Source organism: Nelusetta ayraudi, unplaced genomic scaffold (genome assembly GCF_046127955.1).
Source record: "Nelusetta ayraudi isolate G7.1 ecotype Tasmania unplaced genomic scaffold, CSIRO-AGI_Nayr_v1 ptg000003l, whole genome shotgun sequence".
NCBI lineage: Eukaryota > Metazoa > Chordata > Actinopteri > Tetraodontiformes > Monacanthidae > Nelusetta > Nelusetta ayraudi.
In genome coordinates, this window is record NW_027466053.1 from 3,502,672 (window position 1) to 3,515,324 (window position 12,653).

Here is a 12,653-nt window from a genome sequence, read left to right on the forward strand (position 1 = left end):
CCATGTGCATGTATGCTTATCATTGCACAGAAAACTCATGGTTTAAAATTGTTAAGGATATCTGCCTATGTTTTATTTTATCAGTAAAAGTATGTTTACGATAAGATGTTTTGCTGTATATTTTTGTGCTTTCCAGCGCATAGGTTAGGGATAATTGGTGTGTGTGTGTGTGTGTGAGGAAATCCTGAAGAACCTCGTTCTTCCTCTTGGTGTGACAGTGGAAGCTGTAGACTGCAGCCAGAAACTCCTGGACGCTCAGATGAACGAAGCAGTAGATGGTTTTGTGGAAGATCACACTCTCTCTTCTGAAGATCTCTGTACAAACTCCTGAGTACACAGAAGCGTCAGTCACACTGAGACCACACTTCTCCAGGTCTTCACTGTAGAACATGATGTTTCCACTCTCCAGATGTTCAAATGCCAGCTGGCCCAGCTTCAGAAGAAGCTCCCTGTCAGCCTCCATCAGCTTGTTGCTTTCTTCTGGCTTTATCATCTTTTTCAGGCCCTGCAGTAAGAGTGAGAACTTCTTGGGCTGCTTTAGAAGAAGCTCCCTGTCAGCCACCGTCAGCTCCTGTGGAGCTCCTCCATACTTGTGCTGCTTCCTCTTGGTCTGGACCAGCAGGAAGTGTGAGTACATGTCCGTCAGGGTCTTGGGCAGCTCTCCTCTCTGCTCTGAGCTCAACATGCTCTCCAGAACTGTGGCAGTGATCCAGCAGAAGACCGGGATCTGACACATGATGTGGAGGCTCCTGGAGGCCTTGATGTGGGAGATGATCCTGCTGGACACATCTTCTCTATCTCTGAACCTCCTCCTGAAATACTCCTCCTTCTGGTCATTGGTGAAGCCTCATACGTCTGTCAGCCTGTCCACACATGACGGAGGGATGTGATTGGCTGCAGGTCTGGAAGTTATCCACAGCAGAGCCGAGGGAAGCAGATCTCCTCTGATCAGGTTTGTTAGCAGGACGCTGACTGACCAGAGCCAGTCTGCTTTCATCCAGGCCGTCCAAGATGAAGAGAAGTTTGCAGACATGCAGCTGCTCTGCTGTGAGCTTCTCTAACGTTGGATGGAAAACATGGAGCAGCTCCAGAAGACTGTAGTGCCGCTCTTTGACCAAGTTGAGCTCCCTGAATGAGAGAGGAAGCACCAGATGAAGGTCCTGGTTCTCCAGGCCCTGGGCCCAGTCCAGAGTGAACTTCTGCACTGAGAAGGTTTTTCCAACGCCAGCGACGCCGTTGGTCAGCACCACTCTGACTCTGAGTCCCTGCTGCTCAGGTGAGGCTTCAAAGATCTGGCTGCACCTGATTGGACGGTCCTGGAGTCTCTCCTTGGTCTTCTTGGTCTCCAGCTGCCTGACCTCATGCTGTCTGTTGACCTCCTCACTCAGTCCCTCAGTGATGTAGATCTCAGTGTAGATGCTGTTGAGGAGGGTTTGACTTCCTGCTTCTTCACCTTCAGTCACACGTTCACATCTCCTCTCCAGACTGATCTTCTGCTGCTGTAGAAGCTCCTGCAGACCATCATCAACCTCTGGAGCAGAGAAAAGGTTGGAGAAGAAAACATCAGTGTGACAGTGTGAGCATCATTTTCTCTCCACAACTTTTTCAGCTGCTTTGATGAAGCTGCTGCTGCTGCTGCTGCTGCTGCTGTTGCTGCTGCTGTGTGACTGTTTGCTCTAAACGTCCCTCAGTGAATCTTCTCACTGGAGTTCCTGACATGATCTCAAGAGGGAGAAGTGAAGGAAGTGCAGGTGGACAGTCTTACTGTGGTCAGTCTCGGTGTGACTGTCAGCTCCTGGGTCTTTACTGAAGTTCAGAGGTTGAGTTTTGGACCAGTCACTCTTCATAGACAGACAGCTGGACACTAGAGACTCTGCTCTCCGTCTGTGTTGAAAACAGAAATATTGAAGTTCACATTGAAAAGTTCAATCCTTGTTTGGTTCTCCACAAACACTGACAGGAAGTTGTCCTCCTCGTCGGCCCTTCACTAATCACTTCTTGTTCTTTGGTCTCATTTCAAATTCATGCAGCTTCACAATTCAAGACTTCATCTATTTTCCTGCAGGTGGCGACACTGGGTCACTTTGGATGAAATCATCTAAATGTGAAGGAGCTGCAGTGTGAACACTGACCTCACTGGATCCAGTTCAAACACACACACACACACACACACACACACACACACACACACACACACACACACACACACACACACACACAGTTTTCTTACTGTGTCTCAGGAGGTCCAGGTTCTTTACTGAAGTCTGGAGGTTCACCTTTGGACCTGTGACTCTTCAGAGACTCACAGCTGAACCCTGGAGACTCTGCTGCTCCGTCCTCCTCTTCCTCCACTCCAACGCCGATCTTCTGATCTCCTGGAGGTCAAACAGGAAGTGAGACAGTGAGCTCAGAACACTCTGACTTCCACTTGGGATGGAGAGAACAGGAAGAAATCAAACAGACACAAGTCAGATTGTGTTGACTGATGTCACATTTAATGTGTTAATCAGTCAGTCAGGATTCACCTGCTGCTCCTCCCACTGCTCCCACTGCTGCTGCTGCTGCCTCAACATGGCCTCGCGCAGAAGACACGTTCACCTTCTCTACCTGCTGCTGATTGTCCATGCCTGGTCTGTAATGTGTTTTCTGACTGAATCAATAATAAGAATAAAAAAGATCAGATTTAAAATGTGTTATTTCAATGAAGATTTCTAATTCAGTCTTATTCAAGACTCACCTGCTGCTCCTCTCATTGTTGTTGTTGCCTCAAAATGGAGTCGCACTGAAAACACCTTGACTTTCTCTTCCTGTTGCTGCTGCTCCACACTAGGCTCCTCCCAGTCAAATTCCCAGTCACTGATCAGAATCACATTCCAGAATGAAAGACCAAGCTGCAGTTTTCCCTAGTGTCCACCAGAGGACTCCATCGTCCTCAGTCTGCTGGCCAAGCGCCTCAGTGGCTCCAGAGACACAACCAGGTGTCAGTGTGTCACTGATGATATTAGCATTTTGCTTTGAAAAAAAAAACAACAAACAACCCTGGAGTCACGGAATGACTGCAGTTTGTAATATTAATATTAATATTGTGATTGCAATGTAATATTGATAATGATTTGCATTTTAATTCACTGAACCAACTGACGCCATAAAGTCACTTCAGTTTAGACAGTGAGAGGTGAGCAGCACAAAGACAACACTGGCTGGCTAGCGCCCTCTGGGGTTAGTTTACACTTGTCTGTACCAAGGTGCTGAACCTGTTGTTGCCTCCGAGACCTTTGACCCGGTCTTCCTCTTTCACTCACTTACTTCACTTAATCCTCTTCACCCCGTTGAGGGGCACAGGGCGTCGACCAGAGCACTCCATCTCACTGGCTTCTGGGCCAGGGCTTTGGCTTCCTGCCAGCTCACTCCAATGTTCTTGAAGAGTGGAACGTCTCCAGGTGTCTTTTGGCCGACCCTGGGCCCGTTGCACGAAAGTAGGATTCCGTCATCCAAGATGAGTAACTAAGCCGCGCTCAACCAATCCACAACACATGTATCCAGGCTTAATCGGTTGCACAAAAACACATCCAGGATGAGAGCACACGGATTCATCAAGCCAGGTGAAACCTATCCTGGATAAGTGCGCGCACACGGCTTTCTCAGATAGACCCCCGTTATCGAGCTCAGAATCAAGGATTTGCCATGACAACGAGAGCGGCATCCTTTTCCCGTCCGAGGCGGAAATCCTCATGGAGGCTTATGAGGAGGTAAAATAAGAAATACAGAAGAAAGACAACACCACCGCAGCATTAAAACAGAGTATCGCAGACTGTCTGAATGCATAGGAAGTGCACAAATACAAACTCGCTCCTCCGCTGGAATAATCACAATTACGATCATAATAGTTAATAATAATAATAATCATATCTGAAAACGAAGTCGTACTCCGACTGCGAACCAGTTGAAATTGTAGGTGGAATTTTTTGCAGATGTGCGTGACATTGTGTAAATGTAGCTCCAAAAAACCGTAACAATGATAAATAGACAACTTCACTGAATGTCCGTTTCAGCTTAAAAAATAAGGTTCTGCGATAAAATACAAGAACATCCTGCAAAATGGTAACCCTAACTAATATTTAAGATACACAAGTGTACATTGTATGCAGAAGGTGCCTGCTCACCTTTTGTTTTAGCATCATTTGGTGCCCACACAAAATTTCATTTGTGTAACAGGACTCAGATGCTGTGTATGGAGAGAGCCATCCTGGCAACATAGTGGGAATTAATGCAAAATTGCCACTGTGCTTTGTCATGAGTAAACAGAAGTCATAAGTTATCAGACAATTGTATGCCCAGCATCTACAGCAGCAAATGCAACTGGCTGATTTGGGCATACAATACAAGAAGGAAGACTGCAGACATTTTATAAGAGTCCGAAATAAAAAGTAAAACAATAAGAAAACTCTTCTTGAACTCAATCTTGAAATGGAGAAAAAGAAAAGAAGAAGGAAAAACTTGAATTAGAGCTGAGTCATACTTTCAATGCACACTGTATGCTGACTGGAACAAAAATGTAATAATAATTATTCTCCTTTCCTCTCCCAGCTCCAAGAACATGACACATCTTAAAATAAATATAGGTCAATTGTATTATGATGGTGTCTGTTTGTTTCATGTATGCACCTTTTGACCTAAAAAGAGATGAAAGTTTTTTATCCGTAATTCTACCTTGGTGCTATGATTGGTTGGAAGTTGAAACTCAGGCATCGTTCATAAGGTTAGAAGAAATGCACTTAATGTACCATGAAATGCAACTTCTCAGAAATATTAAAACACTTTATGGTAATAAAACGTGAGAAGAGGGAACAGTTGAAATATCTATTCTTTCAGGTAGTAGATATTATAACATTGAATTGAAAAAAAAAAAAGGTACAGTGATAATAAACGATTTGCAGCTTGTGAGGTGTAAATAGAAACCTCAATAAATGTGGCAAGACGCAAAGGGCCTGGGCAGGCTTCAAACCCCAGACTCCCAGGTGATACTCATACGCACTAACCATCTGGCCAAGTAGCCAGGGTGCATGATCACTTATTGGAGGCATTGGTGACAGGACCGTCAACTGTCACAAAAAAGAACCTCATGTTACTCTTTGATGTGTATTCATGTTTATATGGGATGTGTATTTTTATATATGATGCGTGGTAAAATATAAGTTATGTAACAAATTATCAAATGATTGCAACATTATCTCAACTAATTTCTCTATAATGATTGAAATTAAATGATTACAAAAGTTGAAATAATATAATTAAATTATTCCAAATGTTGAAATAATGCCAGTGAGTCTAGTTGAATGTGATAACAATGTGCAGTGGAATAACTATTGGTTTCCGTTGGTGGTGATTGTTTACTGAAATACAGGGTGAGATTAAATAGATCCTAGAATTTAGCCTGGTCTGGAGCAGGTTCACTCCACAGAATAAATGTCCATGGTAATTTATACCATAGCATGTTGCTCTTCCACCTATCCTACTTTTGTGCAACCGGATCACGGATAAGTTCATCCAGGATGATCAACATATCCCGGCTTAATCCCTTATCCTAGTTTCGTGCAACGGGCCCCTGGACCGGTAAACTCTTGCAAAAGAAAAAACAACAACAACAACAACTGCTGTGCAAACTGCAATCATTTTTTGCCCTGAAAATGGAAGATTTGATTTCAAAAAGAAAAAATTTCTCAAAACTGGACTTTCAATGGAAGCAAGAAGTCACAAGTAGTGGGAAACCAACGCCAGATGTGCGATGCGAGGTTTGCGTCAAACGACGGGGGTGCCTGGAAAGTATAGAACTCGTTATTTTCAAACGGACTGCTGTTCTGGAAAAGATTGACTTTGTGGCTGCGCTATCAAAAAAAAAAAAAAAAAAATCACCTTTACTGCTTTCCCTGCCTTTCATTTTCAACGTGTGACAATGCCTGGATTTGAATGTATGGATTTCATTTCCAAGTAAAGGTAAGATATATCCTGCATTATGCAGTGGTGTGTTTAAAATGTTTTTCAATGTAATTAAAACACCCAGAATTGAAGCCATTCTATTAGCATCATATTTTATGTTTGTAAATTGTGACTTTTGAGTCAGTGCCTCCCCAACCCCATACCTCACTGCACGTCACTGGCTTTATAAATAAAGTTTAGTTGAGTTGAGTCACCTGAACTTTCCAGATTGAAGATCCGGAAGTGGCAAGGCAGAGTGACGGCGATCATAGAAGAAGTGGTAGGCTGATTTAGTCTGGGTATCCTTCTTCTGAATTTGCTGTCTATCTATCAGATCTGCATGCATTTTGTCTTCCAGCATAGGAAGTGTGGTCCTGTTGTGCCTTCCGGTCATCAGTAGAGCTGGACTCACACCCGTGGCGGCACTAGGGGTGGCTCTGTAGCACATCAAAGCGAGATAAGGATCAGGCTGCTTCAAGATGTGCTTCGCAGTCTGCACAGCACGCTCCACAGCACCATTTGCCTGGGGGTAATGAGGGCTTGTGGTCGTATGTGCAAACCCATAGCTTTGGCAAAAGTCTTGCAACTCGCTAGAGGTGAACTGTGTGGCATTGTCGCTCACTAATTCCAGCGGGATTCCCCATCTCGCGAACATACTCTTGAGCCTGACAATGACCTGGTGACTAGATGTCGAAGACAGCTGAACGATTTCAATATCTCTAGAGTAATAGTCACTCACAATAAGATAACTCCGCCTCTCTAACTCGCACAAATCTGCAGCAATGCGCTGCCAGGGGCCTCCAGGTAAAGGTGTGGTAAGAAGTGGCTCTCGTCTTTGAGTTGGTTTATTTTCAATGCAGAACTTGCATGTTGACACTGTCTTTGTGATATCTGCACTGACGCTGGGCCACCATACTGACATCTTGGCTCGAGCACGACACCTGGTTACCCCTTGGTGTCCCTTGTGTAGCTGTTTGAGCACTTCTGATCTAAGCGCAGCAGGGATGACCAGTCTATCCTGATACAACACCAGTCCATCAGTCTCAGAGAGGTGAGCTCTGGCAGAATAATATCTATGCAGGGATGGAAGCTGTGATGACTTTGGCGGCCATCTGTTTCGGATGAACTGCACAACCTTTTGCAGCTCTTCATCCTGTAGTGTGGCTGCTCGGATTTTGGTGAGTTCTTGTGATGAGACAGGCGCATTTGCTACCACTGACTCCACGTAAGCTTGTACTTCCTGGTCTGTGTTTTCATCACTATTGACAGTCAGTGGGCTCCTGGAGAGAGCATCGGCTACAACGAGGTACTTCCCCGGGACGTGTTCGGCCACTACATTGAATCTCAGAAGACGCATTAAGAGTCTTTGGCACCTTGGGGGGACTTCGTCCAAATAATATGTGTTCATGAGGGGCACCAGTGGTTTATGGTCAGTCTGTAAACGAAAGCATTCCATGCCTTGTACATAACGAGCGAAACGCTCACATCCCCACACACCTGCAAGACACTCCTTCTCAATTTGTGAGTATCTCTTCTCTGCATCTGACAGTATGCGGGAGCAGAATGCAACTGGCTTCAACTCACCCTCATGTTCTTGCAATAAAGCTGCTCCTAATCCATAGCTACTTGCATCAGCGCTGATGACAGTGTTGCGGTTGGTGTTGCACCCCCGCAGCAGAGGGAGTGGGTCCAGATATTTAAAAGAACACCTCATCTAATAAACAGAAGACAACAATTTCAAAGATGAGGCGGAGAACACGTGTAACACTTTTTATGGCGTAGCATGAGCTCTCTTTATTTCACATATATTACTTACTCAGCAATGAATTGAAATTGGAATTATTAAACATTGAAATTATTACACAAAAAATGAAAATTACAGATATACTGAATATATATACAAATGGCTGTGTGTGTGTGCGTACGTATGTATGTGCGCGCGAGTGAATGCGGGTGTACGTGTGGATGCGAGTGCGCGTGCGTGTGGATGCGCGCGCGAGTGAGTGCGCGTGTATGTGTGGATATGTACTCGAGTGTAGGTGCCGATGTGCGTGCGAGTGAGTGCGCGTGTATGTGCGCGCGAGTGAGTGCGTGTGTACGTGTGCACAAATGTGTGCGTGAGTGAGTTCGCGTGTATGTGTGCGCGAGTGAGTTCGGGTGTACGTATGCGCAAATGAGTGCGCGTGTGCGCGTGTGAGTCCGCGTGTATGTGTGCGCGAGTGAGTGCGCGTGTATGTGTGCGCGAGTGAGTTCGCGTGTATGTGTGCGCAAATGAGTGCGCGTGTGCAACCAAAAATGTTTTACAAAGCCGAAATACATAAAACACATTCCACCTTTCACAGTACACATACGTTCATCGCTTACCCAGACACACAGTCTAACATTTATCAGTGTTTTGATAACATTCACTCACCTAATAAACAGAAGACAACAATTTCAAAGATGAGGCGGAGAACACGTGTAACACTTTTTATGGCGTAGCATGAGCTCTGAGGAACAGGTGGTACCCCAGCGCTTCCTGTCTCCCCGAAGCGGCACACCGTGTTCACTGCCACCCACCGGTGAGGAATGGCATAACATCACAAATTGTGAAGCCACTTCAGTGGGCATCACATTGGCGTCATAATATGCAAGCGCTGGTGCTGACACAATCATGGCTTTTACTCTCTCAAACGCCTTTTCTTGTGCTCTACCCCACACCCACACACTTTCTTTCCTGAGCAGCGAGGTGATGGGATGCAGTTCTGAAGAGAGGTTGGGAGAAAACTTTCTCACGTAGTTGACGACCCCAAGGATCTGTTTGAGCTCAGTCACATAAGTTGGACTTGGCATTTGTGTAATGGCTTTAACTCTTTCGCTGTCAGGTCTCAAGCCGTCTGCACCTATGATGTGGCCAAAGTACCGAATTTCTGTTTTGCCAAAATGGCACTTGGCCTTGTTCAACTTTAAGCCGCTGTCCCTAATGGTCTTCAGCACTGCTGCAAGGTGATGGTCGTGTTCTACTCTTGTTGCTCCAAACACGAGGATGTCGTCCATCACCACGACAACTCCATCGTGACCCTTTAACAACGTTGACATCTGTCTCTGGAAAATTTCCAGAGCTGACGAAATACCAAAAGGCAGACGTCTGAAGCAGAATCTTCCCATCGGGGTTATGAAGGTCGTCAACTTTCGGCTGGCTTCATCCAAGGGGATCTGCCAAAATCCACAGGAAGCGTCGAGGGTTGAAAACACGTTAGCTCCAACCAACTTGGGAGCAATATCTTCTAATGTTGGAAGGATAAACCCCTCGCGCTTCACTGCCTTGTTTAAGCGTTTTAAATCGACACACACTCGCACCCGCTCACTTTTCTTCTTCTCCACGGGAACCATCGGGGCACACCAGTCTGAGGGCTCTGTGACTTCTTCAATAATGCCCATCTCTAGCATGCTTATGAGTTCAGCCTCAACTTTTGGCAGGAGGGTAAATGGGATGCGACGCGGTGTGGTCAGTGAGTAGGGCTCACAGTCGGTGTTTAGTTCAATTTTTACAGGTTCACACTTAAGCAAACCAATATTCCCAAACACATCATTTAGCATAACGGTGTCCATACCATCAACTCTCATGACCAGTCCCATTCTTGTGGCGACGCTTCTTCCCAGAGGGTTGTGAGAGTATGGCCCTTTAATTACCGTAACCCAAAATTTGTATTTTTGCCCCCTGTACGCACTTGGGCTGGTGATGGGTCCTCTCTTTGCAGTGATCAGCTGAGTGCGTTGTGGCAGCCTCCTGAAATCAGCCTGTGACATCACTGTAATGTCCGCCCCTGTGTCTATCTTGAACTCCATAGTGCTGCCATTTATAGGTAAGTTGACAAGCCATTCATTTTCAGAATCAGGTTGTTCAATTGTCCAAGCTTTGCCATTTCTTACTTCTTGAGCGTGAAGTCGGTCACTTCTGACACCATGTCATGTGTCGATACAGAAACAAGGAGGAATCCGGTAGTCAAAACACACTCTTTATTAATTGACTTGCTGCTGCGCTGATTGACAACTCCGTAAGTACCACACGTGATCGACAAGACGCCCTCAGGTAATAGTTATTCGGCCTAAGGGATTCCCTTGGCCAAGTAGCCAGGGTGCGTGTTGGAACAGCCTTTTCATTGGTTCTTGGAGTTCAAAAGACCACCCTCTTCTCCAAGTTATACCAGTGAATTCAGTTCCTTTGTCTCAGAGTTAGTTTTTAGTTTTCCTGAGTGTTGTCAGTCTTTCTTAGTGTCGTCTTGTCTAGTGTTTTTGTCTTCGTCATTTTTCTTTATTCTAATTTTTTTGTCAACTTAATTTTTCCTAATTTCTGGCAAAAGGCCAATTTAAGACAGTAGCAGAAACAACTCAGCCTCGTCCAGTGACCCTTATTTTTCATTTTAACTTTTAAGCCCAATCTCAACTGGCATCCTCACTGTATAATACACTTTCTGCCCGAACGAGCTGGCGTTATCCACACTGCTTCCAGAAGGTGGCAGCCAAGAGTTGCCTGCCAACAAACCAGACTGCGATGTAACGGCAGCCTTGCAGGGTCAGTTTGGATGAAGCCCAGTGATCAACCCAACCCTGCTAGCTGACCTCTCTCACAGGCTTAAAAGAAACACCTGATGGTGCAGCTTGAGGTCGCCTTAATGCTGGACGCCCTGCCAAAGTCAGGACTGGATCAGACCACATGTACAGTCAGCCATCAAAGAGGGTTTGATCAATAGCTCCCCATGACCTGACACACTTGGTTGCGGAGAGCAAAAGGCACCCAATGTAACTTAAGTAAACTTACTGTTGTTAGGTATTGTTCCTACCTCTTCCTTGGAAAAAAGTGAGTTGGGCCAAATATTAATTTACTTGAAATCTGTAGTTTTGCACTCATGTTAGCCTTTATGGTTGTTTAAATTTGCACTCAGTGTACTGTTGCCTTTATGGTAAATCTTTGCACTTAATAGAATGTATTCTGTTTATGGGAGACGAATAAAGAGACTAATTCTGTATACGTTATTTCATGTACTTATTATTTTGTTTGGTGACAGAATACACTGATCAGTTGCTCATTGGGCAAAGGCCAAACAGAATTTGCAATTCAACTCAATCATGCATTCATTAATACACCAGTGCTGATTTTAGTGTATTCTGTTGTATTTGTACATAATGTTTATTGATTGTGGATAATCAATTTAACCAAAAGCAGGAGGATGCAATGCAAGCCTGCAGACAATAAATAATAAAGATGACAAAGAAAGTCCATCAATTTACTACAGAATATTAAATATCATTAAGCCCTTTCTTTGCAGTAAAACAGATCAATGAACCGTCCATTGAAACGGAAACATATGTAGGCTAATGCCATTAAATATAGCTTATATTAGCTTCCTGAGATGAACTTTAAATTAATTTGTAATAAAAATACAAAAATCAAGGTGACGTTCAGAATGGAGCGTCACATGACCCTCGGAGCAGTGGGGGTAGGGTTTGCATGCCGCATGGGCGGGGTTTGGTGCGTCACCAGCCCCTCAGAGCAGCGGGGGCGGGGTTTTCCTAGGACTCAGGTGGGTTCCATAATAAGGCCTCACTCACACACAGCATCATTTGACTTCCTGGAAATGTGGGAGCAGTTGAGGCGGCTGGATGGGAAGAGCCACAGTGAGCAGCAGAAGCAGGAAGAAAAGCTGAAAGTGAAAGTTGTTCTGTGTCAAGCTACATTTTGAGGCAAAGCAGCAGCAGCAGCAGCAGCAGGTGAGTCCTGACTGACTGAATAACTCATTCAGTGTGACGCTAGTCAACAATGTGACTTCAGTCTGGTTGATTTATTCCTGTTCTCTCGCTCCCAAGTGGAAGTCAGAGTATTCTGAGCTCACTGCCTCACTTCCTGTTTGACCTCCAGCTCAAGATGAGTGTTCGAGTGGAGGAAGAGGAGGACGGAGCAGCAGCGTCTCCAGGGTTCAGCTGTGTGTCTCTGAAGAGTCACCACTCCAAAGGTGAACCTCTAAACTTCAGTGATGAACCTGGACCTCCTGAGACACAGTAAGAACACTGTGTGTGTGTGTGTGTGTGTGTGTGTGTGTGTGTGTGTGTGTGTGTGTGTGTGTGTGTGTGTGTGTGTGTGTGTGTGTGTGTGTGTGTGTGTAAAGATGAAGGTGGAACTGGATCCATTGATGTCAGTGTTGACACTGCAGCTCCTTCACATTTCAAAGTGTTGAAATCCAGTTCAGTCCAAAGCCAAACAAGCATCACTGGAGAGAAGCACAACCCAGTGTTGACTTCAAAACTGACCAGAGCTGATGAAATCATTTCTACTGGGCAGACTGGGAGCAGAGCATCATGGGAATTAGAGCTGATTTAGAGCCAAAGATTAAAATAAAGTTCACGTCAAAGACAAAATGAATAATTTCAATAAACAAAGATTAAAAAGTGACGAGTTGATGAAAGTGTCTCCATCCACAGGAGGAGGAAGAAGAGTGGTGGGTGTGGAGCAGCACTGCAACCTGCCAGTCACACCCAGAGTGATCACAGTAAGACTGTCCACCTGCACCTCCTTCACTTCTCCCTCTGAGATCATGTCAGGACCTCCAGTGAGAAGATTCACTGAGGGACATTGAGAGCAAACAGTCACACAGCAGCTTCACCACAGCCGCTGAAAAGTTGTGGGGAGAAAATGATGC

The 12,653-nt window shown here is 45.1% G+C and overlaps 2 protein-coding genes across 2 annotated transcripts in view; one reads left to right on the top strand and one right to left on the bottom strand.

Annotated features, from left to right (window-relative positions):
• LOC142890433 (NLR family CARD domain-containing protein 3-like) overlaps positions 1-2,343 on the bottom strand; it is a 38,745-nt gene extending 36,402 nt beyond the window's left edge. Inside the window, exon 1 of the mRNA XM_076029461.1 lies at positions 2,231-2,343. The gene's annotated coding sequence lies outside the window, so the exon portion shown is untranslated. The remainder of the gene's footprint in view (positions 1-2,230) is intronic.
• An 8,270-nt stretch (positions 2,344-10,613) lies between these two features.
• LOC142890456 (NLR family CARD domain-containing protein 3-like) overlaps positions 10,614-12,653 on the top strand; it is a 32,745-nt gene continuing 30,705 nt past the window's right edge. Inside the window, exons 1-3 of the mRNA XM_076029510.1 lie at positions 10,614-11,727; positions 11,876-12,015; positions 12,436-12,511. Coding sequence (XP_075885625.1) covers positions 11,882-12,015; positions 12,436-12,511 — 210 coding nt within the window. The 5' untranslated portion in view covers positions 10,614-11,727; positions 11,876-11,881. The remainder of the gene's footprint in view (positions 11,728-11,875; positions 12,016-12,435; positions 12,512-12,653) is intronic.